This window comes from Pagrus pagrus (assembly GCF_965226575.1).
Source record: "Pagrus pagrus genome assembly, chromosome: 3".
NCBI classification, from domain to species: Eukaryota; Metazoa; Chordata; class Actinopteri; order Spariformes; family Sparidae; genus Pagrus; species Pagrus pagrus.
In genome coordinates, this window is record NC_140187.1 from 488709 (window position 1) to 516326 (window position 27618).

A 27618-nucleotide genomic window follows, 5' to 3' on the forward strand; every position below is an offset into this window, starting at 1 on the left:
CAGCACTACAGCACTACTATACTACAGCACTACAACGCTATGATGTTGCAGGTCAACTCTGTGAAGAGTCCAGAAATAGTAAAAGAGGAAGAGAGAGAGCGATTATACTATCCATCAGGAGACACAAAGGAGAGAGAGAGTGGGAGGCAGGTCTGTGGAAGCCCCGCCATTAAAGATTGATGCACTGAGGCTGGATTGAGTGGCGCCGGGGGGAGGGGGAGGGGGAGGGGGGAGGGGAGGGAGAGTTTGATTAGCAGGAATCAGACAGAGAGATGGTTTTCACAGAAGAACAGGAGGCAGGTGGAGACAGGTGAAGGGAAGGTGAGGACAGGAAGTGAGAGATCAGGTCCTGGATCATGTTGGTGCTGTGAGGTCCAGTCTTACAGGAGTGTGAAGGCAGAGAAAGTCAGCATGTGGTCCATCAGTTAAGCTCCATGACATGGTCCTGTGGAGCTGTGAGGAGACCATGTTTTCCTCTGGTGTCCAGGATGTTCAGGTTGTTTCTACCTACTGTCTCTGTTTACTGACTGATAACAGAAAAGCTCTCTGACACCATTAAATCACATCCGTCTGATTTATGCCGTCTGTCTGCAGAGTAAGTGTTGGTCAGAGAGTCTCTTCAGAGAGTTACTGTGTAATCTGAAACAAACGGAGGACAAAGTTTTACTGAATCAGGTTTGAATGAAGACATTTTGAACACACAAATGCTGTTTTCTGTTGAACCAGTCGTTCCTGACACAGTAATCAGGCCGACAGAGAGGCCAAGTCTCTCATCTAATGGTTGACAAACATAATATGTAGAGTAGTCAAATGTGAGAGAACATTTATTGATCCCATCGATCCTTGATGGGCTGTTAAACTGCACAAAACACTCAGTGTTAAAATAAAATAACTGAAGTTGTGCTCCATCACACTGATGTTAGAACAGGTGGGAAAAGACTTGTCCTGCCTGTCTCAGGTGTTACACTACAGACTGGTAACGTCTCAGCCAGGTAGTACAGGCACACAAAGTTTATGACGTCTAATATACAACTTCTGGCACCAGACGAGCTCCTCAGGTGTTCCTCAGGTGCTCTGGTACCTGAGACTGAGTCCTGCGGGTGTGTTGTATGAAGTTTGTCTGTCCCACCAGCATGTTGCTGCAGACAGGCTCTGTCTGAAGTTTAATAGTTACTGAAACTCTGAACAGCGACAAAGACTATTGAAAGAACATTAGTCACAGAGGACGAAATTGAGAGAATTAACGAATGAACAAGAAGGAATGCAACTCCTAACAGGACTGTATTTTGCTTTTGTTTTTTGTTTTTTTTAGTGTGGTTGTGTGTGGTTGTTTGGTTCTTGTATTGTATGTAATGTGGTGTGTATGTGTGTCGGTGGATGCGCATACAAAATGTGAAAAATCAATAAAAACTAAGTGGGAAAAAAAAAAAAAGTTACTGAAACTCAATCTGACTTGATCTGACTCGGGTTGACTCGGGTTGACTCAACACGTCAGCCCAGCAAGACAGAGATTTACATCTCCATGACAACAGGCTGAAGGCGTGTCTTTAACTGATGACTCATTGTTGAGAGGAGCAGCTGTACACACATTACTGCTAACAAAGCTCTGCTGATCCAGCTATAATTTCATTTCCTACAAATCCTTCACAATAAAAGTGGCACGTTATTTAAAAACTTTTATTATGAAGCAGGAAATGTTGAGTTTTCACCAGCAGTAACTTAAAACGACTCCTGAAACAGCTGCAGTGAAGTTCAGAGCTGCGGCTCTGGGAAGGCACCTGATGTAATCAACAAAATGTTTCGTTTTCTTTTGTTCACAGTGTTAAACGTTACAGCTGCTAACACCAGGACCTTCACTACATTTTTGTCCCCACACTGTTTAACCCAAGTCGGCCCAACTGAGCCATGATTGGACAAACTTTATCCAGACCCAAGAGATACAGAGTACTAAAATCAAAAATCCTCAAGAATCAAATGTAAAGCATCCGAAGGAGACAGTGGTTCAGGATTGCAGAGTCGATGAGTGTTGTTTCAGATTTGGGCCACAAACTTTACTAAAGAACAGCGATTTGATTGGATGCATCTTGATCAGAGTGAAGAGATGTGACTTTTTAAACTTCTTCTAAAGTAAAATGTTCCTCTGGTTCTGATGATGTGAGGTGTGAACTCCTCTGACACTTTGTCCTCCGTCTTCTTCTTTTACCCCCTCAGGGTTTCTCGAGCTGCCTCCGTCCTGCTCTCTGACCCCTGTTTCCAGCTCCACTCCATCCAGCACCTGTTGGGAGAGGGCGGAGACTCCTCCAGCTCGGCCGTGGCTGTCACCTCCTCCATCCGTCCAGTCGTCGGCTCGCTGGGCTCGACCGTGGCTCCTCCCATACCTTCAGCCGCCGGAAACACAGCATCCTCGGAGCGGAAACACTTCTCCCTGCACGCATGTGAGTCAAACTCATGTTGCGTTGAGTGTTTAGCATCTCCTCGAGTGATGTCTCTGATGTCAGAGGGAGAGGTGCATTGTGGTGTAGTGCTGCATGCAACATTAATAGGGAGTGTTGGGTTAAATTTGGCTATCAATAATAATTAATGATTATCAGGGATAATTATTAATTATGATAAAAAATAAGATCCAATTAACATTAGATCGCCTCGGGGCACCACCTTTGAAGAAAAGAAAAGATAGCCAACTCACCAAATCAGTCTCAGAATAAGGTGCTTAACTGTCAGTTTGTAACTCTGAGTAATAATTAACTTAATAACTACCAAAATTAACCAAATTACCATAACAGCTGTAATGGTCGAAGGATTTTGGAGCTCTTGACAGAGTCGAGGTTGGCAACATTCACTCTTGTACAATATTAAATAGACAGCATGAAGGTTCAAAAGTCTTTTATTTAACTCAAAATGAAAAGACACAATCTAACTAACTTACAAGTTGTGTGTGTGTGTGTGTTTGTGTGTGTCTGGCAGCAGAAACGATGGTTGGATGGATGGTTCTGTGTGAAGCATAATTCAACTAATGTCAAATTAGCCGTGTAGCCAAGCAAACTACCAATAAACTGACCTGAGACCACAATAACACACAAACAGTGAACAAACACGTTGAACAGATGTGCATTACATCAACCAGAGTTAAGCATCCTGTGCTTAGCCGTGCTATGCTATGCTGTGTGCTATCAAGGCCCAGTTCAACGCTACCAGTCTTTAAAGAAAAGGTGCTGGTGGATCCTTGGCTGAAAACACCACAGACACAAACACCACAGACACAAACACCACAGACAACATGGCTGCCAAACAGGTGACCACAGTTTGAGTCTCACCACTGGATAATTTAAGGACACCTGGAGGCACTAACAGCTGTTTCTGTGGCGAACACAAGTTATTTTTTACAGGAAGTCAGACCATCTCCAGCTGTGATCGCAGCGACCTAAACAGTTTTAAAAAAGAATCCAAACCATGATCTTTTTCTAAGACTAACCAAGTCGTTTTTGTGTCTAAATCAGATCATAAACACGAAGCTGTGACCAGAGAGAAATAGAAATTTCAAATATGAAGCAACATAAAGAAACTGTCAGTTTGAACATATCTGAGCCTGAACGTGCTGAGCTAACAGTTATCCTGGCAGGTTAGCGTGGCTGTCATCATCATGCATTTTAAATTAATTCAGCCATACAGCTGCAGACTGTCGGCATCAGCAGTAGAGCCAAGACGTCTGGTTTAATAATCAGTTTGAGAACAGACAGACTCGACCACTCGATCATAAAAACCAAATTATTGAAGTCAGTCGTATGTGAGACTGAAGGATGAATCGTTCTACCTTGAAGCCGGGGTTTCTCTTACGTAGGTTTATTTTGCATCATAAATTCAAACACTAACAATGAGGTCATTCGCTACGTTTCATTCACACCACCGACATCATCGACACACACTTCACACGTGGTGGAGATAGATGGAGATCTGTGAATACAGACAGACAGACAGACAGACGGACAGACGGGGTGGCCTGGTCACCACAGCCTCCTCCTCTGTTGCCGTGGCAACACAAGCCGTTTCCATGACCACCTTGTGTTGCATCATCGGGAGGGTTTGCTGTGTGTGTGTGGAGGTCACACTGGACTGATTACAAACACTGTAAAAACACACACACACACATTGATTTACACGTCATGTTTTATTTTGTGTCAGACACTTTTACTGCACTGCATTTATTATATCAGTTAACAGAAGGTTTTACGTTTAAAACATGATCAGATTAAAATACCCAAAAGTATATAATGCATGTAAAATGAGCTCCATCCTGACCGAGAGGGTAAATCACAAGTTTCAGCTTCTCCAGCTGACGTTTTGGGATCACAGTGAAAGACTCCTGAGCTTCAGGGTTGTAGTATTTTCTGTGTGCAGAGGTTTGTGTTCCTGACCTGCTTTGCTGAGGGGTGTTGTGATGTGACGTCCCTCCATCTGCCGCTCATCTTTGGCCTTTCCTCCATCCTGCATGTGTCATTTAATGTCGTTCAGAGACCAGAGAGTGTTTTTCTTTTGGTGTATTTTAAAACAGCCTTTCTTCAAATTCTTCTCTTACTTTACACATTTGAAGTGTGTCAGTATAAATGTTGTAGGCTTAAATGTGTCGCGTCTTCTGCCTCTGATGTGCTCTATTGGCCGGAGCACGTCACAGCGTAGAACTGGGAATCAACTGTCAGAGATTTAAGACCTCTGTCCCTTTGACAACATTCAGTTAGCCTAGCCTAATATTAGCACTGATTCTCCTCAGGTGTTTTCATTATTACATGTCCACAATAATCACAAACACTCCCCAGTCCTGCTGAGGTTTCCTTGGAGCACAACTTGAAGTTCTGTTTTTTCTCGTTATGTTTCTCTCGCAGCCAATGAACACGCAGCATTCAGCCGATGGACATGCAGTGACTCACATGTGTGTAACGTGTCTGTTGTCAGAAAGCCAGAGTGTGCTGTGACATAACGTCAGAGAAATGATGGACCACGAGAAGGAATCCTTTCATTATTTCTTATTTTCAAGGATTTGTAGGTGTGTGTGTTTGTGTGTGTGTGTGTGTTGGTGGAAGCACTCAAATCCCTGAAGCCCTGAATGATTTATTCATGAGCCTCTCTGGTGTAGTTCTATAGAAGCTTGGTGTTTTCTTCAGAGTCTGGAGAGAAGGAGAGGCAGCGATGGAGGAGGAGACTGAGAATGAACGGTTTCTCCTGCAGTCGAGGAGGCAGATGGTTTATTTACCAAAATAAAAGCTACAAATCAGGAATGTTTATTGGAGCGTACAGTTAGTGGCTGTCGGCTCTTGTCTTTAGAGGTCAGACCGGAGGAGAAGTGTCGGTTTGATCAGCTGCTGCTTTTGTTGGAGTACATTTGCTAAGGTACTGTACTTGGGCTCAATTTTGAGGTACTTGTACTGTGATTGAGTTTTTCCATTTCATGATGGAGAGGGTAATATATTGTACTTTTCACTGTTGTAGCGCTCGGCACCGTTAAGCACACACCCCTGCATCACACACACGCACACCCCAGCAGGAAATAACTGCTGGTACAAATCAAAATGGCGCGCAGCTGCTCACTGGAGGAAGAGGTCTGGTCCGTCTCCACAGTGTGCGTCGTAGCTTTGCCAACCCCTGACAACGAGCCTAACGTCCGTATTTCCTTTGTTTACCCGATTGGCATACATGGATTACTTCTCTTGTCCAACCTCTATGCCATACAGTCACTGGAAAGTCACCCAACTCCAGGCTCCACCCTGTCTGTTGACAAGAAGAGAGACTTGTTGCGGTATTTAATCTGTGGGTTTGTATTGGGGCACTGAATGTATAAATACACTGTTTTGGTCTGCTAAATTCTTGTGTGGGGGTTTCTTATTGCCTGCTGATCTCTGGTTGTTAAATAAGGGGCTATGCGCTGAAATACATGAGTCATTGTGTAAGGCTGACGTATAACTAAACAAAACTACTTAAGTTATGTTTTTGATTGAGGCCCTGTGTCCACAGCAGATGGCTGCTCGGAGAAAAGGTGCAGCGCCAAGCATCTTTTTAAGAGCTCTTTGCCTTTTTTGTGCTGCCGCTTCGAGTTGAAAATCTCTCAACCTTTCAGAAAGGCTCTGGTGACGTCACCATGGCTCTTTTTCACTGTATTTTTGTCTCCTATGGATCATGTCATCACCCACATCCTCCTCCTCTGATGTCCTGATGTCAGATAAAAACAATCAGATTGTAAACCACAGAGAATCAGTGTGGATCATACAGCGGAGTCATACAAGTCCTAGGCACACAGCATATGACAATATTTGTCTTTTTCATTAATAACCTGCACACAGTGCTGGTACAGAAAAGTTCCTGAACACATATTGTCACATTATTACACGGCTCTATTGAATGCTGCTCTCTGATTGGTCCGTCGCTGCGTTCTACGGTCTGTTATTTCTGTATAATGACCGTCGTCAAGTATAACAGACCGTTGCTATGGACGGCGCTCTGATCCGCCCTGGCAATAGCAACATAAGCAAGACAGCACCGCTGTCCAGTTCCTCTCTCAGGCCGGCTTTGAAAGTGAAAGTGAACGTGAAAACTTTACCGAGCAATCCTTGTCGCTGCTGAATCGTTGTGGGTGATTATTTATTATTTATTTCACTCGTAAGCCGTGTAATAAGCGGGATAATGTATAGTTAGTCGGTTGTTATGGAGAAATAAACCCCGACAGGTTGTATGGAACCCCGACGCGAAGCCTCCGAACTATACATTATCCCTTACTTAAAGATAATGTTAATATCTGTGCAGCCTTGTGTTGAATATCCGGTCGTAGGTCTTTACAGGTTTGGTACTTTTAAAACTATCAAATATTGATATCGAATCATTTTTAATATGTTGTATCGAAGAAGTACTGAAGTATTGATACTTTTGACAAGCTTACCTCATTATATTGAAAAAATAAAGGCCTGTAATCTGAAATAAAGATGTATACCACAAAAATACCAAAGAAACTAGACACAACAATCACTAATAATGCTGTATATCCTCTGACTGACCCAGAGGAGTATGTGTAGGAGTTGGTGTTAATGAGTGGACGTCTGTAGCGTGGGAAAACTGATGACCTTTATACAGAACAGATACTTTGCCTCCCCACACAAGCTCCTGCTCTGACAATGAGAATGTAAAAAGACTAAACATGTGGTAAGCGTATGAAAACAGAAGAGCCTGTTAGTGTGTTAAACAGCAGCCACACTGTTCAGATACATGTGTTTGGCAGGTACAGTATTATTGTGTGCATGTTAACAACAGTCTGACAAAAGAACAAACTACCATCACAGACAAAAGACTGACCAGCTGCCACTCGTGACCTCCTGTACGTTGCCTGTACAGGACGTGTGCAAAAAGGAATTCAAATAAAATATAAAACATAAAAAACAGCATTTAAAACCCATCCTCTCACACGTGAAAGAAGAGGACGTGCCGGTTTTAAACATTTATGATCCCTCAGAAACAAATGCACACAAACATGAACACAAAATATGTGTTTTATACCTGCTTTGGTACAGTGGTGCTATGAGCTAAATGCTAACAGTATGCCAACATATTGATGTTTAGCATGTATAATTTTTACCATGTTCAACATCTTAGTTTAGCATGCTAACATTAGCTAGTTAGTACTGAATAGAGAGTACACCTGAGGCTTTATTCTTTGACTTGATTACCATTAACTTCCACAGAGATCACACAAAAACCACAATGAAAACAATCAGCAATCAATAAAAAAGCCCATCAAAGGAAGGCACCCTTAAAGGACATTCAGACCAAACAGGCAATTATTCATGCATCTACATTACATACAAAGTTGATGAAAAGATGCAAATAGGCATTAATTCACATTTATTTGTGACGGGGGGCACGAATGATGGGGCGCAAGTTGAAAATTTTGAACTCAATTGTGGATTTCACATGATGCTGTGTTGCGAAAGGCTATCAGCGCCGACATTCACACTGACGTCATGGGATGCAGAGGAGAGGATAATGAACACATCGTGGCCGTTTGCAGACACACAGAGCTGTACGATAACACATCTACTCGTACCAAGACAGGACCAATAAGGAGCTGCCATGGAGGAAAATGAGCAAGGAAGTCAGACTACCTGGTAAGTCATGGAAATACGTCTCAGCACAGCACAGCTCTGATCGATCCAAACTCCATTTAGGGAACATACATTTTAAAAGTTGTTTGCTTGTCGTCTGGCCGACAGACCTGACGCAGCATGAGTTCAGAGTTTTTACAAGGCGACATTATGATGTTATTTCAGCGTCTTCTGATCCATTTATTGAGTCAGATCACAGAGAAATCTCTTTGTTCTGGGTTCATACAGATGTGGTGAGACAGATTTATTCAATCTATGTCTACTTGCTGCTCACAGGTACTATTAATTGATTTTAACACACCTATTAAGAAGCTGCTACTCAGTGGAGACAGATGGACAGATGCTCTGCAGCTGAGAACTGGGCACCAGTCAGCCTCAGGTAGAGCTGGAAGCTGCCGTCATCCAGAAGATCAAACTTTCATGTGTAATACAAGGAGAATAATTCTCTTTGTGTTTGGTCTTAACGTACCATGAGGAGGAAAATCAAACCAGATGTTCTAAACCACCTCAGCCTTTCAAAACAAAGGAGCAGCAGCTCTTCACCGAGCTCCCTCTGGATGTCCACGCTCCTCACCCTATCTCTAAGACTGAGCCCAGCCACCCAACAAAGGCAACTCATGTTGGCTGCTTGTATCCACGATCTCGTTCTCTCTGTCACTACCCACATCTTATGACCATAGGTGAGGGTTGGAACAGAGATTGACTGGTTAATCTAAAGCTGTACCTTCTGGCTCTGTTCCCTCTTCACCACAACAGTCTGCTAAAAATGCCTGCAAGACTGCAGACTCCTGACCAAACCGCCTGTTCATCTCACGCTCCATTGTCCCATCACTTATGAACAAATTCTCAAGACACTTATACTCAGCCCCAACCCAGAGGGGGCAATCTACTGTTTTCTGGCAGAGAACCGTGGCCTCAGACTTGGAGGTCCTGAATCACACTCGGATCCAAACCACACCAGTTCCTGCTGGAAGTCAAGGACCCAATCCAATCCCAAACTGGATACAGCTCTGCCCATGTATAACACAGACAGGATGGGAGACAAAAGACAAACAACTGTCAGATCTTTCCTCTCAGCAACTTGCAGTCGCACAGAGGTGGCCCTTATGTTCTCTAGGGAAAACTCATCAACACATCAGTGCTCAGCTCAGCTCTCACCTGCATGTCACCCTGGGCAACACTGGAAAAGACAAAAGTCTAGCCCCCATGTAGAAGTTTGGTTCCAGAACTGACACTGTGTGAAGATGAGCCCAACTATATCTGTCTGTACTGTTCCATCTCCAACATCTTCCTTCCCTATCAGAGAGGTGATATTTTCCAAGTCCCTAGAAACAGTCTGCAATGCCAGTGATCAGGACGCCCAGGTCCCCATCTTTGCCTGCCACCCTGCATACATTGCCCCTGACCCCATTGCCCTCCCCTGCAGGTGGGCCCACAGGATGGAGGGCTCGATGTTGTCTTTTTGGCTGGAAGCCGCACGGATTAAGGCCTGGCCACCAGATGTTTGCCAGCGAGCTCCCCTCCCAGGTCTGTCTCCAGAAGGGTTCCTATTCCGGGCAAGGTGCCTCATCCCTTTTGAGGCCGGTTTAAAGGAAACTTTAAAGCACTCTTAGTCTTAGTTTAATTAGTAATTAGTAGGGTTAAATGTAGCGACTTTTGGCTAAATAGTTCAAGATGAGAATCTCAACTTTTAGCAGCCAAATTATGCTGAAGTTAACACTGCACACATACGGATGATTGCCAACTGTACATTGCCTCACACGGGGCACCACATGTAGTGCTTCAAGGCAGCAGGTGGAGGAAACTGGTCACTCTTTCCTTTGCAAGGATAGCAACTTGGTGCTAACTTGCTTGGTGTTTCTTGGATTGTGGAGTTAGCTGGTAAGCCTTGCGTTGCAGCTACTGGCGCTAAGTAAGCTGGAATACTAGCAGGACCTTGCGTCGCTGCTGTGAGGAGAAGTTCTTTGGGCCTGCTGGAAATGCGGCTGGCAAATCTCAGCAGCTGTTTGGCCCAGAAGAATCCAGGAGAAGAGATCTTGAGGGCAGGCAGCCCCATGGGGAGAGAGGTGGAGAAGAGAGAGAACAAAGGAACCAGCTGGAGTTTTGACTATCTGGTCAGAGGGGGTCTGTCACCTCGACCAATAGTACCTCAAAGCTGAATTTGCACCTAGGTTTGAAGACTGGGGAATTCTGGGAAACTGAGTTCAGTTCAGAGTCAATTTTGAAAATCCACAATGAACAACTTCATCTGTGGATCCCAACACGGTATTAGCTGTGATATTCTGTGGTGCCTCTTACATTATTCCAGTAACCCATTGAGTGGCATCCCATACAATCTACGATCTGAAGTACCTTTCATCATAAAATAGTTGCTGCACATTATCAGTCTACATTTCCTGCAATGAATCAGTACTTTGGAATGTAAGGCATCTGAATCCTCAGCATTCAGCAGAGTAGATCTTACAAAGCTCCACCCCTCACCTGACTCACCTGAGACAAACCAGGAAACAGTTTGTTCCTCTTCACTAAAGAGACACAGACTGACAAACAGACGATCTGAATCACCTTCACACCAAACAAACGACTTCCTCTAACGAGTTCAGCTACTGGAGGGAGAAACTGCTTCAACCTGCGGACGCTCCACACACTGAATGTAAGTTTAGTTAAAAACAGCACTCAAAGTAAATTTCAGTTGATAGAGGAGGGAGGGCAACCATGACTGACTGACTGCTGTGTTTTCAGCTCATTTAGAGACAAAATGGCTTCCAGGTCAGTGGAGGATCTCTGCTGTCCGGTCTGTCGGGACGTCTTTAGAGTTCCTGTTGTTCTGTCATGTAGCCACAGCTTCTGTAAGGACTGCAGAGCTGGTGGAGAGAGAAACAAGCATTTGAGTGTCCAGTTTGTAAGACAATATCTTCAAATGTAGAACCACCTGTTAGTCTGGTGTTAAAGAACTTGTGTGAGGCCTTCTTGTTGGAGAGAGACCAGAGAGCTTCAGAGGATCTCTGCAGTCTGCACTCTGAGAAACTCAAGCTCTTCTGTCTGGACCATCAGCAGCCGGTGTGTCTCGTCTGCAGAGACTCAGTAAACCACACCAACCACAGATTCAGACCCATCAATGAAGCTGCACGACAACACAAGAAGGAACTTCAGGAAACTCTGGAGTCCTTAAAGAAGAAGTTAAAGGTTTCTGAAGAAGTTAAAGTGAAGCTTGATCAAACAGCAAAACACATGAAGGTCCACACAGAGAGGCAGATTAAGAAGCAGTTTAAGAAGCTTCACCAGTTTCTAAAAGAGGAAGAGGAGGCCAGGATGGCTGCACTGAGGGAGGAAGAGGAGCAGAAGAGTCAGATGATGAAGGAGAAGATGGAGGCTCTGAGCAGAGAGATAGCAGCTCTTTCACACACAGTCAGAGCCACAGAGGAGGAGCTGAGAGCTGAAGACGTCTCATTCCTGCAAAACTACAAGGCTGCAGTGGAAAGAGTCCAGCAGCGCCCCCTGCTGGAGGATCCACAGCTGCCCTCAGGAGCTCTGATAGACCAGGCCAAACACCTGGGCAACCTGAGCTTCAACATCTGGAACAAGATGAAGGACATGGTCTCCTACACTCCTGTGGTTCTGGACCCAAACACTGCTCATCCAAAACTCATCCTCTCTGAAGATATGAGCAGTGTGATAGAAGGAGAAAGATGGCAGCTTCCTGATAATCCAGAGAGGATTGAGGGACGCTGCTCTGTCCTGGGCTCTGAGGGTTTTAACTCAGGGACTCACAGCTGGGACGTCGTGGTTGGAGACAGTACCATCTGGATACTGGGTGTGTTAGCAGAGTCTGTCCAGAGGAAAGGGGGACATACTGTCTGTTGTATGGGGACTAATGTTCTGTCGAGGTAAATACTCAGCATGGTCACCATCAGCTCACACTATTCTCGTAGTGCAGAAGAAGCTCCAGAGGATCAGAGTGAATCTGGACTGGACCAGAGCAAAGCTGTTGTTCTCTGATCCTGACACTAACACACACATACACACCTTCACACACACTTTCACTGACAGGATGCTTCCATTCATTCACACTGTGGGTGATGTGAAGATTTCACCACTGAAACTGTGTGTGACAGTGGAACAGAGCAGGTAGAGATAAAGAGGACGGTCGTATTTACGATGTTTCTGTCTGAAAGAGAAAAGTCACAGAGTTTAAGCTGCAGCTGCCTCATTATTACAGATGTTTTAATTTTTCTTTTATTCTTTTAATTTTATTTTTGTTATGTAGTTTGACTGTTGGTCTGCTTTCTTTCTGCTGTCGACCTTTTCATGTGTAAAATTATGTCATGTTTGGTTCTGTTTTATTCATACTGTGTGATTTTAAACTGTTGCTCATGTTATTATTTTGACTTGTGTGTGGAGCCCTAAAGAGAAGCAACCACTTTATGACAGACCCTAATACAAAAAAAAAGTGACAGCCAATCATTGTTCAGATCCAACAAACATGAAAATCAATTTTTAAATAGTTTATGAAATGTTAACAATATGTAAAATATATGTTTTAAAACATCCATATGTACAACTGTCTGTTTGAGGTGTCGTTATATATAAGGTGGAGGTATCAGTTTGGGCTCAGACATCATGGCTCGGACGGGAGGGATTTTATAGTCTTATATGTGTGCGCAAATAAATACATTTAATGTTGGTTGTTTAAAAGCTGGATCTTTATTTGCTGTTTCTCACTTCATATAACAAGAGAGCACATAACAAGCTAAAAAATAAAGTTAAATTACTCTTCATATGAAAACATCGACAATGGAAAGTTACAATGAAAACAAAAACTGAAACAAACATCTATTTAGGATTCATCAACTTAATTGGCTGGTGTGATGTCATCAGTTCTGCAGGTATTGGACACATTCAAATGTCGACCTGATGATGGCGCTAGATGAAGTCACAGGATCACCAGAGTAATCACAGTTCATCCTGAGGGGAACATGAACATCACAGAGATGTTAACATGTTTCAGTCTGGATCAGAGTGACACACTGATGAAAATAAATGAATCTACCATCATTAGAACTGCTCAGGTGTTCATCCTACCTCCTTCACTGTGAAACAACACATCTTTAGCAGCATATATCATAAACTCATGGTTACATTGGACAGGAATGAAAAGGACTGCCGCTGAAACTGAATAGTTTTCAGTGCAGACAGAGAGAAGGACATTAATACATTACTGAGTGATTGCTGCTCGTTGTCGTTTGTAAGCTTGTTACCTGCCTACTGGCTTTGAGTTCTGTACAAGTCTGTGGATATGAATGACCCTGCCAACCAGCCCAACCTCCCCCTCACTCGGACTTTCTCTTTGAACAACTGCACTGGAGCAGTGTTTCCGGAAGTGATGCTAGAGGTGTAACTACAGAGTCAAACGTAGAAGTGCAGGCTGCTGTGTTTGATGTGATGGGAGTGAAACCAGGCAGCAATAACATGGTTGAAGTCCTTGAGTCCTTCCTGTTGGGGATCCCCTGGGGGAGTACTAAGTTACTCCTAACACCTTGCAGTAACCTTGAATAACACTTAAATTAATTGTCGCAGCTGATTGTTGCAGTTTATTAAAATAAATGAGCTGCTCTACAGTCTGTCCTCATACCCCGTGGCATCAGCAGAAGTACCCCAGGCCGGGCATCACTACTGTACTGCAAACTGCTGCTCTCCGAGCTCATCACACTTATTCAAAGAGAGGTTTCTGTTATTGTGTTAGATATTGTGTTATTGTGTTAAATGTTGTGTTGGGCTTGTAATTTCATCAGAACAGAAACATGGTCCGATCTCTCAACGTGAGGTTTTGTCTGCAGCTCCGTCTGCATTTTGACAGATTTTCTAGACAATGTTCTGTGTATTATTTTCTGATTAACACTGAATATCTCACGCTGTGTACTGCAGCATTTATGGTGTTCATGATGAGCACGTTAGCACACTAATGTTGCACACTGCACGTTTCAGGTTTGTTGTTTCTTTGTTGAATCGACAAAGGCACAGCAGGTAACAGCAGCTCTGACATACTCGTTCATGTTTCATTCTTAAAGCTGTCAGACAAGTTTCACTCTACTGTTACATAGTTTTAGTCTGGTTTCATTCATCTTCACGTCTCTCTCTCTCTGTTTTTGCCTCCCTCTCTCCCTCTTCCTCTCCCCCTCCATATTCCTTCTAATATCATGTGTAGTGATTGTAGTCTCTCACTGCAGATCTGCAGATCAACATGGCAGCTCTCCAACAAGCCAATATCACAGCCCTGACCGGGGTGATACCACTCCTCCACTGAAAGAGGATCTGTCTGATTGCAGGGGGAGGGGGGGGGGGGGGGGGGGGGGGAATGGAAAGACAAATCGAAAGCCATCAAGTGAGAGAGAGAGGGAGAGAGGGAGAGAAGGATGGAGATGAATAAATGGAGCATAGGGAGGGTGAACGTTAAAGGAAAGCAGCAGGAAGAATAAAAGCTGTTTACTGACTGTTTCAGACTGGACGGCATTTCTGCACTTAGTTAATCAGCAGCTGATGAAGACACTGTTCGCCTGTTCATCACAATCATGTGTCAGTACCTGACGTCTCAGACGGACATCACAGGAGAAGACAAGGACGAACAGAGGACGGTGGAAGATTAGAAGTAAAGAAACCAAACCAAAGCTGAACATGTTCTGTTCAAGATTAAACCAACACAATATATGAAACCGTTAAAGTGAGCCCCCGCCAAACAGCTACAACGTCAAAGAACATGACAGTGTGTTGGTCAGTCGGTTGGTTTGTTGGTTGGTTTGGTGGGTAGGTAGGTAGGTTGTCGATCTGTTGGTCGGTCTGTTGGTCTGTTGGTTTGTTGGTCTATCAGCAGGATTAACAAAAACTACTGAATGGATTTCCACCATTAACTTTTGGTGCAGATCCAGATAAAGGGACGGTTCCAGTATTTTTTTCTGTCTTCGACATTGTGAGATAGGACGTTCTTCACATTTTTGTTAATTTCTCAGCGAATGATGGATCCTAAAGAAAACAAAACCATTCTAGTTTGTAATCATGTAATACTACGTGATGAAATATTTCTTTGGTCAGAATGACGTCGTCTGATGTCCCCCAACACAGATTTAAAGAAAACACGCATACAGTCAGGTTTAATGGAAAGCATAGTTTTTAAATGTTTTGGTTTAAAATAAAAACCTGGTTCTGTCGCACACACGTGGTTACAATGATCCAGTGGCGTCACACTGATGAGGGTTGAAACATCTTCAACAGTAAATAAGAGCTGCTTGTACTGAAGACTGAGAGCTGATGAACATGAACAAATGTCCTGTGTTGTTCTACAGGAAGCGGTTCTGAGGAGAATCAGATACTGTTGGTGTGACGGATAAAGACTGTTGGATTATTTGCGTCTCTTTGTGTAACTGTATAGCACTGACATACTTTTCTAACTCACCTTTTACCTCTGTGGTTTATATCTGGAGCTTCAGCTGTAACAGGATCTGTGAATCGGAGCTGAGTGTTTCCCAGATGTCATTCGTAGACTTCATGTCTAACACCGGTTCTGTATCAGATCATCTTACACAGTAACGATCACAGCAGCACTCACACAGGCTCAGCTGCCCACATACAGTATGGATCACACTACAACACTTTTTAATTCATTTATTTTATTATCGGACACAAACAACACAGATACAGATAATCTGAAAAATGCTGAATATTGGCACTGATAACGGTTCTGTCCCTAATCTCTGTGTAATATGTGATTATTCTACACAGCATGAAATGTTCCACTTTAAAGATAATTCATAACATTTAAAAAAAACAACTTCTGAACTGAAACAAACCAGAAAAATTTATTTAAATCAAAGTGTTTATGTCGTTGGGTCTTCGCGGTCTCATGCTTACTTTCAGGACAAATTCTCTTTAATATTCTACTTCATATCCCTCCTACTGTACTTTGTCTTCATATGTTTCAGAATCTACTGAATCATTTGCAGCTATCGTTGCCAGAAACCCAAATCCTGTTTCTGGTTTGGAATCTAAATACTTGAATACAGACTAATAACAGACAGAATCCTTCACATACATTACTTTATACATTTTTCTTCATGCTTGAAAAAAATCACTGTCAGTCCATTCTGGGTTTGTTTGTCATTAGATGCTTAATGACAACATATCAGAGTGTCTGTAGTGAAACACAAAGTGACGGTTTGAATTTTGTCAGAATGAAATGAGTTGAGAATAATTAGGTGAATGTGCAGTTTGATCTGCTCGTAGCCTCCAATTCAAACAGGTGGAACACATGCTGAGACATGATTTTTGTTGGAAATGTTGTACTTCATGTAGAGATATGTGAATTGAAGTCTTACACAGCCATATTCAAAGTAACAGTAAAGTGAACTGTGACCTTGTTTTATGACTTGTTTTATGTTGTTTTATGACCCATGGAAGGTATTGAGTAATCACTGAAGGTTAACTGTCAGAGTGAAAACACACCCACAGGGACAGATAAATACCAAGCTTTCCTGTTTAGAAGTTGAGTCTTCACTTTCTAACAGACGTGCCTGTTGCTCTGTGAATGCTCCTCTTGTCCAAGATTAAAACCTTGTTTGAACTTTGAGCTGACTCCGATCTCCTTCCTCCAGTTCTAAATTATCACAGAATTATTTTAACAATGATAACATAAACAATGATTAGATGTATGAACGCCTCCCTCAGTGCTGTGTGTTCTCCTCCCTACAGACACGGACTACATCAGTGAGGAGGAGAAACAGAAGGTGGAGCTGATGTTGGCGTTCCTCACAGAAGAGTCCAAACAGGCTGCAGCCAGCACAGCTGTAAGTACCAGCACACTGCTGTCACATCATCGCTGTTACGGGTTCAGTCACAGGAACATGTGTGAGTGTGTTCAGGTTCAACTCAGCCAGCAGTTAATCCGTCTCTTGTGTCCTGTAATGTGTTCTGCAGCAGTCAGTGCCGGCTGCTGGTCTGACATCGGGTTTGTTATTGAGGTGTTGAGATAAATCTCGGTCCGTTTTCATGCTTAAGTAGATAAATCCCACAGCTATCGTTATCCTCAAGTGCTGAAGAGTTGGTTAGAGGAAAGCTCGGGCAGGCGGCTCTGAAGATCGCAGAGAGCGATGAGAAACTACAGACTACCACAGAGAAGAGTGACAGACTTGTTACAAATGGAAAAGTTTCAATGTTCACACCAGAACCTCTGTGGAGTGAAGACCGAACGGACACACAGATACTTCACTCTGACCCTGGATCATCAGATCCAAATGCAACCAGAGAAAACACACCGAACACTTGCATAAACTATGACATGACTAACATGAGCTAGTTAGCTAACTGTAGCTAGCTACAGCCAAGAACGTCTAGCAAAGAGCAGCAGTTGTCTCTGGTGATCTGCTGCCTCCTGTGGGTGGAGGCTTCACCAGCATCATACAGATGTCTTTAGAAGTTAAAGGTTAGCAGACATTGTGAAAACTGACACAGTAAAAGATGGAAAAGATTAAAAAATATCTCCCACGGAATGTTAAAGTCTCTCCAGCTGGTTTCTGTTGTTTAGTCAGCAGAAATGAGCTGAAAGGCCTAAACAATGTCCATGTAAGAGCTCGTTAACAACACACATGAACATGAAACAAGCGTCTGAGCCTCATGGACGACGTGTAGAAAAACGTTATTTTGCAGCTGTGTGTTCTTCCTCTGCAGCCATGTTGGTTCTGACCCATGACATCACATTTCCAACATTACCCTCAACTAAACTCTGGTCTGGTTACATGAAAACAACACATTTCTTATTCCCCTTCTTCCATCTTTAACACCTAAATTATTACATTTTTAATCACTTTTTACAACTTAAACAATTCTGAATGTGTGACTGAAACATAAACAGTGAAACTGTCTCTGAGCTCAAACAAGCAATTTTTCTTTTCTTTTTTACAAATTACAATCAATCAATCAGACAGGAAGTGTTTAAAATGATGTTAATGAGCTCCTGCTGCTCCCTCCACCTCTCACTGAAGCTCCAGAGTGAACAAACCTCAGAGAAAACAGACAGGAGTGAAAGTTTCCTTCTCGGGGAAGTTTGCAGTTTGGACACACTGATCGCGTTGCCCTTGAGGGTGAACCTGGTCAGGGAAACCCATTTCCTCTTCTTCTCTGCAGTGGAAATCTGATCCTTTACTCTCCCCTTCAGACTCCACCACAGAGCTCAACTGGCCAGAGAAGTGATGTATTATTGATGAGGGAAGGAGGAGGAGGAGAGAGGAGAAGTGAAAGTTGTATTTATCACTTTCTTTTTGCTCGGTCATTCTGGAAGCAGTAGATGAAACTACAGCAGCAGTTTCTGAACGTGGTCACGACTGAGCAGAGGAGAGAGAGAGGAGAGGAAAGAAAGTAAAAGACGGGGAGAGTTAAAGTGCTGTGAGTCCAGAGCCGGAGGTATATTTCCACAAACCCACTAATGGTTCTCTGCTCTCACTCGGCTTGAAGTAGGAAATTACATCCTCTCTAATGTAAGGTTTCTCCACATGATTGGAAAGTCCAATCACTCTGCCTGAGCACTGCTTTATGGCTCTGAGGGAGCACTCACTTATTCTTGCATGGCGGCTGTGAATTTGAATTAAACTATATTTTATTTTCTCTGTTGCTGAGTGTCTTTAAAATACAGTAAAGTTGGAAGTGTTGAGATTTTGAGTGTGTGGTCCTTTCAGTGAATATTTGTCCTCGATCTGTTTCTAACTGTCTCCCATGATCCTCCTCTGTCACTCAGTGCACAGCTGGCTGCTTTTTGTTAGCCTCACGTTAAAGGAATAGTTCACTCTAGAATGAAATTCAGTGTGTCTGTGTGTGACTGTGTGTTACAGTGTGTGACTCTGTGTGACTGTGTGTTACAGTGTGTGACTCTGTGTGACTGTGTGTTACTGCGTGTGACTGTGTGTGACTGTGTGTTACAGTGTGTGACTGTGTGACTGTGTGTTACTGCGTGTGACTGTGTGTGACTGTGTGTTACAGTGTGTTACAGTGTGTGACTGTGTGTGACTGTGTTACAGCCTGTGACTGTGTGTGACTGTGTGTTACAGTGTGTGACTGTGTGACTGTGTGTTACTGCGTGTGACTGTGTGTGACTGTGTGTTACAGTGTGTGACTGTGTGTGACTGTGTGTTACTGCGTGTGACTGTGTGTGACTGTGTGTTACAGTGTGTTACAGTGTGTGACTGTGTGTGACTGTGTTACAGCCTGTGACAGCCTGTGACTGTGTGTTACAGTGTGTGACTCTGTGTGACTGTGTGTTACTGCGTGTGACTGTGTGTGACTGTGTGTGACTGTGTGTTACAGTGTGTTACAGTGTGTGACTGTGTGTTACAGTGTGTGACTGTGTGTGACTGTGTGTTACAGTGTGTGACTGTGTGTGACTGTGTGTGACTGCGTGTGACTGCGTGTGACTGTGTGTGACTGTGTGTTACAGTGTGTGACTGCGTGTGACTGTGTGTTACTGCGTGTGACTGTGTGTGACTGTGTGTTACAGTGTGTGACTGTGTGTGACTGTGTGTTACTGCGTGTGACTGCGTGTGACTGTGTGTTACTGTGTGTTACTGCGTGTGACTGTGTGTGACAGTGTGTGACTGTGTGTTACTGTGTGTTACTGCGTGTGACTGTGTGTTACAGTGTGTGACTGTGTGTTACTGTGTGTGACTGTGTGTGACAGTGTGTGACTGTGTGTTACTGTGTGTTACTGCGTGTGACTGTGTGTTACAGTGTGTGACTGTGTGTTACTGTGTGTTACTGCGTGTGACTGTGTGTGACTGTGTGTCTGATGTTCTGTTGACCTCGTCCCTCTGTGGAGTTCAAGTCTCTTGGACGGTGTCCCTGGGTATTTTTAAGGAGGCTGGAGACGTTTTCCAGCCGTGTTTGCGTTGAAAGGACCAGGTATCACGGTGTTGTCACAACTGAAAACTGAAGCTTGGACCTAAAGAAACATAAAGTCCTAACACATCTGTGGTTGATTCAGTCGTTGGGCTGCGTGTTGTCAAAGAGTAACCTTCAGTAAATGAGGAGCTGTGGGCACAGAGCCGGGACAGGAGCCGGTCCTGGTACAGTGTGACAGAGCTGCAGATGCCACCTTCAGCTGCCGGTCTGTTATTAAATCATTAGACTGTTTGAAACGCTGTCGGGTCGCCTCACTGCTGCCGTCTGATCGCTCTTTTCTCTGAATGTTTCCACAGACGATTAACACCTTCACACACGGACACAGTACACAGATATTCTCAAACACTCCGCAGCTTCACAAATTAATCAACAGACCAGCACGACAACGCGCGTCTGCTTATGTTTGCCAAGACAACAGCTCAGGCTGTCACGGCAACCGTCGACAGCGCCGGGCGTTAAAGCTCCGGTGATGTTCCTCACATGGAGGGGGGAGGAGGGGGAGCAGCAGGGTGTGAGTGTGAGTGTGTGTGTAAGTGTGTGTGTGTGTGTGTGTGTGTGTGTGTGTGTGTCTGTGACAGTGTGTATGGCGGTAGAATCGTGTCATAATGCGTGCGCACCTATGAACTGAACGTGTCACACGCGTGTGCTTTGACGCCTGTGCAGCAAGCAGCGCCTGACGTGTAATGTAGTTTCCTCATTGACTTATAATGGTCCCCCGTTCACGTGCACGTTCACGCATGATGACTGCTGCACGCCGGTAATCACACGACGCGTAGTGACTACGCGTAACATTCAAGCGTTTTTTGCAAACGCACGCATTAACGCTCGCATGAAGATAATTGAACATTTTTGTCACACACTCACGCGTAGGCGGAAATGACGTGCGCAAACTATGTCACGCGTTATGAAGGTATATCAATGTCAAAACAACCAGAGAGATGCGCAGCAACGGGTGTGTGCACGCATGAGAATTTTGTTATGCGTGCGTGCGTGCGTTGTTACGTGCAGACTGTATTTCACGCGTAACAAGAAGCTGCGTGCGTACGAAGCAGCGTGCGCACGTCTGTCTGTCACTGTTTGACAAATGTTGTCACGCGTTCACACACGCGTGCGGTCGCAGTTTCTGATGTGCGACCGGAAGTTGATCTGCACCGTGCGCAACACACCGCGTACGTGAACGCCTCGCGTAGTTGTTCTGTGTTCCATGTTCATCCAGTAGATGAAGCCATCGATCCAATGCGAGATACAGACATACAGGCTTCTGGACACGCACTTTTATCAATGATTAAGGATTTGATTTGAAGTTATTTTATAATGCAGTTATAAGAGAGCTAGAATGGATGAACACGGCATCTTTATTGTTAAGAAAATGAAACTTTGATCACTACATCAGGCCATTTAAGGAACATAACAGCATTATTTGTACCCTTGAATGAAAAAAAGAAAAGTCTGCGCTCCTGACTCAGGGCTTTCATGCATTTCCAAAAGTGGACCTTCTCTCAGTTGACCTACTGATGAAGATTTTAAGCAGGGTGGAGACATCGCTTTCATCCATAAGGTCACTGTGAACGTTCATAACGGTCAAATGTGTTAGTCTCTCCTGCGTCATGGTGCGCAGCAGGTTTTCAGCCTGCGCAGGGCTGAGAAAGAGCGCTCGGATGCCGCGACAGACATTGGCAGGGCCAGACAAAGCTTAATGAGCTTCTCCACCTCCGACAGCATGGAGCGGGGTGGGGCTGCAAGGTGTGCAGGATGGACACAACAGCTTAGCCGCTCTGGTGGAAAGGGGGTCAGTTCCGGGGGAACCCACATCCACTCGTTTCCACTGAGCCGCCTCAAGAACTGCCTGCTCTCGCCCTGCAGCTATGCGGAGTCCTTCCTGATCAAAACGCCACTTTGATATATATATATATATATATATCACACTCTGCTTCTTTGATCTTCTTCTCCTCCTTCTCATTCTTCTTTTGAGATGCTGGCAGCAGTGTCTGGCTCACTGCTGCCTCCCCTGGTTGACTACACTTCAATAAAATGAAAAGGCCGACTACGCGAGGCGTCAAAGTACGCGGAGTGTTGCGCACGGTGCAGATCAACTTCCGGTCGCACATCAGAATCTGCGACCGCACGTGTGTGTGAATGCGTAACATCATTTGTCAAACAGTAACAGACACAGCTTAGAGTCTGTCAGCTTACAGACAGACGTGCGCACGCTGCTTCATACGTACGCAGCTTCTTGTTACGCGTGAAATACAATCTGCACGTAACAACGCACACACGCACGCACGCATAACAAAGTTATCATGCATGCACACGCACGTTGCTGCGCATCTCTCTAGTTGTTTTGACATCGATATACCTTCATAGTGTGTGTGTGTGTGTGTGTGTGTGTGAGTGTGTGTGACAGTGTGCGTGTGTATGAAGGTATATCAATGTCAAAACAACCAGAGAGATGCGCAGCAACGGGTGTGTGCACGCATGAGAATTTTGTTATGCGTGCGTGCGTGCGTGCGTTGTTACGTGCAGACTGTATTTCACGCGTAACAAGAAGCTGCGTGCGTACGAAGCAGCGTGCGCACGTCTGTCTGTCACTGTTTGACAAATGTTGTCACGCGTTCACACACGCGTGCGGTCGCAGTTTCTGATGTGCGACCGGAAGTTGATCTGCACCGTGCGCAACACACCGCGTACTTGGACGCCTCGCGTAGTTGTTCTGTGTTCCATGTTCATCCAGTAGATGGAGCCATCGATCCAATACGAGATACAGACATACAGGCTTTTACATGACATGATTCATTTGTTCCATGAAGACAGAGAAAGAGTTCTGTTGCTGTTTCTTTTACTTTGTTTCTCACATAAGACACAAAATCAATGACAAACATTTGTAAGTTAACCACGCCCCCCGCAGGTAATCACTTCATTGAGAACTGCTGGGACCGCTGGAGAGGTGCGTTAGGTTTGTGCACCTGAACAGCTGCAACACACTCCCAGGACTTTTGTTGGGAGGGGCGGGGGAAGCACGCACTTTTATCAATGATCCACCGTCCTGGTCCCACTGAGGACTCAAGCAGCAGCGTTTTTTATACATATGCTCGAGTCCTCATTTTATTGAAGTGTCGTCAACCAGGGGAGGCAGCAGTGAGCCAGACACTGCTGCCAGAATTATAAAAGAAGAATGAGAAGGAGGAGAAGTGTTTTTTTTGTTATATATATATATATATATATAACAAAAAAAACACTTCTCCTTATGTTATATTATATTTAATTTATCTTGTCGTCTAGTCTATTTATTTTTTAAAAATAATTTCTCTGTACTGTTACATAAGAGACTATCGTGACCCACTTTCTCTCTTTGGATCAACAAAGTAGCAGATTTCTCTCTCGGTTCTGACTTCAGTGTCTAGTTTTGAGTTCAGTGTCTGGTTTTGAGTTCAGTGTCTGGTTTTGAGTTCAGTGTCTGGTTCTGAGTTCAGTGTCTAGTTCTGACTTCAGTGTCTGGTTCTGACTTTAGTGTCTGGTTCTGAGTTCAGTGTCTGGTTCTGACTTCAGTGTCGGCTGTAAAAGGATTCTTAATTTAAACTCTCTCTCGGTCTTTCACAGTCTGAAACATACATGATAAACAGTCAACACATCTGGTCAGATAAAATCAATACACTTGTATTCTGCGTTAAAGGCAGCGCTCATCAGTCCGTCTGTCTGTCTATCCGTCTGTCCGTCTGTCCATCTGTCCGTCTGTCCATCTGTCCATCTGTCCGTCTGTCCTGACCTGCACAGCATCACAACCTGAACCATGGAAACAGGTTCCTGTCGCTGCTGCTTCATTCTCTCTGTGTGTTGTGTTATAACACAGCACACAGTTTATATTTAATGTCACAGAGACACATAAATAAAAATGGTTCCAACCAAAGTCAATGAACTGAAGTGTTGACTCTGTAGAGAAACAGCTGCATCAGCGCCTCAGTTCAGCCTCAGAGCTTCAACACTTTCCATCCTAGTGATTCATTGAAACGTCAGAGTTTAGAACAAAGTGTTGTTCTGCACCTGAACCCAGAAACGTCTGGTGGAGTCGGTCAGCGTGTCGTCAGCTCTTTTCTGTTGATCCGTGGAGACAAATGAAAGAGTCTTCTGCTCTCCGGCCGTCGCGTTGGTTTGGGTGAGACGGAGGAGGGAAAGTGTGTCACAGTTATTAAGTCAGTGTCTTCTATCAAAGGCGTTTCATTAAAGTGGGTCCATGACAGATCCAGACAGCTCCACAATAAATCCTGACATCTCTCTCCACACGGCTGCTGCTGCTGCTGTCAGCGCTGACGTCCTGCCTGCATTTATATTTACCCCCAACATCCAACAGTCCAGCAGCTCGCTGTTAATCTCAAACCACAGACCAACAGGTCGACTGATCCTCGTCACAGAGCGGAAGTAAACACACGTTCACGTTCAGGAAGACAGGAATTCATTTTTCATTCTTTTCTTCCTTCTTCCTCTCCTCCTGTCGTCAGACGTCACCCGGTCGAGCCCTTCAGATGCTGTTTGTGTCACAGCCGGTCCAGTTATTGATCACAGAAGAGACGAATATGATACTGATGGTTTCACTGCTCGCCCTGATGTCGTCAGGTGTTTTCTGTCAGTTGGTCTTTGACACCAGACGTCATGTTCAGCTGCTCTCACTTCAAACATGCTGAAGACAGCAGCCGGGTCTGACAGCAGAGCTGACCTGGTTTTAAGTTACATTACGTCTTTGACAACGTTGAAAAGACAAAAGAGTTTTTCTGACGTCTTTTTAACGTTCACTTGTGATATGTGATGTCAAAGTGACGTCCTGACAGGGTTCAAAGTTAAAGTGTGTTTTCAGCTTCAGTCAGACGTCTGAAGAACTTCATGATGTTCAAAATTAAAGCCAAATTTGACTTAAACTACAGAGAGGGTTTGAACCTCAGGAGCTGCATGAGGCGTCAACTTTACCTGGAGAGCTAGTCTTCAGCTTTGTGTTGCTCATCTAACCATGAACCTTGAGTCGACCTGGTGAAGGTAGAAGTTCTCCTCTGACCAAACTTTGTGAAAGTGTCTAATTAATCCAAACCGTCTTTTCCTAAATCAACTAAACTGTGACAGAAAACCAAATCCAGGAGATAATAAGTCGGGTTAGTGTCAGAAAATGAGTGAACAGCAAAGTTCTGGTCCAGAGTGAGAGTTCTGCACGTCACTCACTCAGATTGTGTCAGGTTATCTCCAGAGGTGGCGACGTCCTGGAGCCACGTTAATGATGATGTGCTGGGAACAATGAAATGAAGGTGGTGGACTGGTGATTAGGGTCGTCCTGTTTCAGGTGTCACAAAGAGAATCTGAGCTGGATGTTTTATTAAAGTTTTACATCATCAGAGGTCAGAAGATGTTTCAGACCAGAGAGAGAAATGTGTCCTGCTGCTGGTGACACTGAACTGTGTGTGATATGTTCTGTTTATAAATGTAGCTATATATTTTATGCCACTGTGTGTAACTGTGTGTGTCAGTGTGTAACTGTGTGTAACTGTGTGTCAGTGTGTAACTGTGTGTAACTGTGTGTGTCAGTGTGTAACTGTGTGTAACTGTGTGTGTCAGTGTGTAACTGTGTGTAACTGTGTGTCAGTGTGTAACTGTGTGTAACTGTGTCAGTGTGTAACTGTGTGTAACTGTGTGTCAGTGTGTAACTGTGTGTAACTGTGTGTCAGTGTGTAACTGTGTGTAACTGTGTGTCAGTGTGTAACTGTGTGTCAGTGTGTAACTGTGTGTAACTGTGTGTGTCAGTGTGTAACTGTGTGTAACTGTGTGTGTCAGTGTGTAACTGTGTGTAACTGTGTGTCAGTGTGTAACTGTGTGTCAGTGTGTAACTGTGTGTAACTGTGTGTGTCAGTGTGTAACTGTGTGTCAGTGTGTAACTGTGTGTAACTGTGTGTGTCAGTGTGTAACTGTGTGTAACTGTGTGTGTCAGTGTGTAACTGTGTGTAACTGAGTTGTTGGATGAACTTGTGCTGGACGTTTTTCCAGTTTCATTTTAAAGCATGATGAAGAATAATGAACAGGTGAGAGGTTCTGTGAGCTCGGCCTGTTTCTCTGATGAGCTGTGACTCGTCCTCTCCGTCTCCGTCTCCGTCTCCATCTCCGTCTCCGTCTCCGTCTCGTCCTTTTAGTCCCTTGTCATCTGTCCCTCTGTGTTTTTTCCTTCCCCGTGCTGTTGATGTTCGCCCTTCTCAAGCTGCCACACTTACTTATTTTTGGCGTCCTCGTCTCGCCCGAGTCCAGACACATTTTCCTCTCCAAGCTGGTATTTCAGCTTCAGATGATCGCTGGCTCCCAGAGCGCCGGCACCGATCACGTCACCCCGTCCTCCTCTGGACCCTCTCCCCTCAAACCGTCTGCCGTCAGGACTCGGTTTTTGGCTGGAGCTCACGCAGCCTGCAGGGCGAGTCACACACATTAATACTGACCCGTGGCTCTCTCTCTCTGCCTTTGAAAGACTGCGATGTGATATTTTTTTATTTCTCTGAACTCGGCTCTGACTGCTCTTTACTCATCTCTCTCTCCAGGTTTATATTTATATCTGCCTGCGATGAGAAGTGTGGTCCGGTTCATCGTACAGCTCAGTTTGTCTTCCTGACACACTGTTCTCACTGCAGCTCATCAGAAACAGTCGACCTTTGACCTTTGTAATCAGCTCAGCTCATGTAAACATGTCACTGATGGGACTTTAAGTCCTGCAGCTGAACTGTGAGACGACCTGAAGTGAACGAAGAACAGCTGGAGAGTTTATTTCATCCGAAGACGTCTTCACTCTTCTCTCCGCTGACTTATTGTCAGTGCCCTCCTTCTGTTCATCTGATTGGTTGAAGTCAGCCTCTGACAGACGGACGGTTCGTCCAATCAGCTGCCTTTTAACAGACAGCTTCCAAAGACGAATTCCAGGAGTGTGTGTGTGTGTGTGTGTTTTGTAGTTGCCTCTTTTGTTTCTCGTCTGTCTCGCTCTCGTTTCGTCTCTCGTCCTCTGAACTCTGTCTGACTTTTGGATCACAGCTCGTTGGTGAAGCGTCTGTCGGCTCACAGAGACTTTAAAGTGCTCAGAGTTCAAATTATTTGTGTTTGACGGCTGAATTTCAGGGAACATTTGGCTCCATTGCACTTTAATACAGGTTTGCAGCAGTAGGACTGAAAGCTGATCTTTACATCTCCTCTCTTGATCACCTAAAAGTGAAGTTTCTGCAGGTTTACAGGTGAGCAGGGTGTGGATCAGTCTGTGATGTGATGATCATTAGTGTGATGTAGTGACGGCCTCAGTGTAGCAGGGTGGAGGTGGTGGAGCTGGTGGAGGTGGTGGGCAGGGATCAGACGGCAGCAGAGTGACAGCTGCTCAGAGGAGGATGTAGGAGGGGAAGCTGATGTAACACAGGCGCCGTGTTCAAACAGCAGGAAGGAGAAGAGATGAAGAGGTGGAGGATGAGAGAGGCAGTGGAGGAGAAGCTGTCAGGACGGACGGAGGAGGCAGCAGATTCAGGTGGAGGTGAGTCCGTCTGAAGGAGGA

At 44.5% G+C, this 27618-nt stretch overlaps 1 protein-coding gene and 1 pseudogene across 4 annotated transcripts in view; both read left to right on the top strand.

The window, feature by feature from the left end:
- The window catches only part of rnf123 (ring finger protein 123), a 120670-nt gene that overhangs the window by 82391 nt on the left and 10661 nt on the right, over nucleotides 1-27618 (top strand). For 2 of the 3 annotated variants that reach the window (XM_084349473.1, XM_084349474.1), the window contains 2 exons: nucleotides 2212-2435; nucleotides 16878-16972. In XM_084349473.1, coding sequence (XP_084205599.1) covers nucleotides 2212-2435; nucleotides 16878-16972 — 319 coding nt within the window. Of the gene's footprint in view, nucleotides 1-2211; nucleotides 2436-4877; nucleotides 5243-16877; nucleotides 16973-27618 lie in introns of those variants that run through there. The other variant, XM_084349475.1, reaches the window with a different exon arrangement.
- LOC311255200 (nuclear factor 7, ovary-like) lies at nucleotides 10841-12476 on the top strand (annotated as a pseudogene). Its single transcript has one exon. The product of its transcript is annotated as a nuclear factor 7, ovary-like (transcript).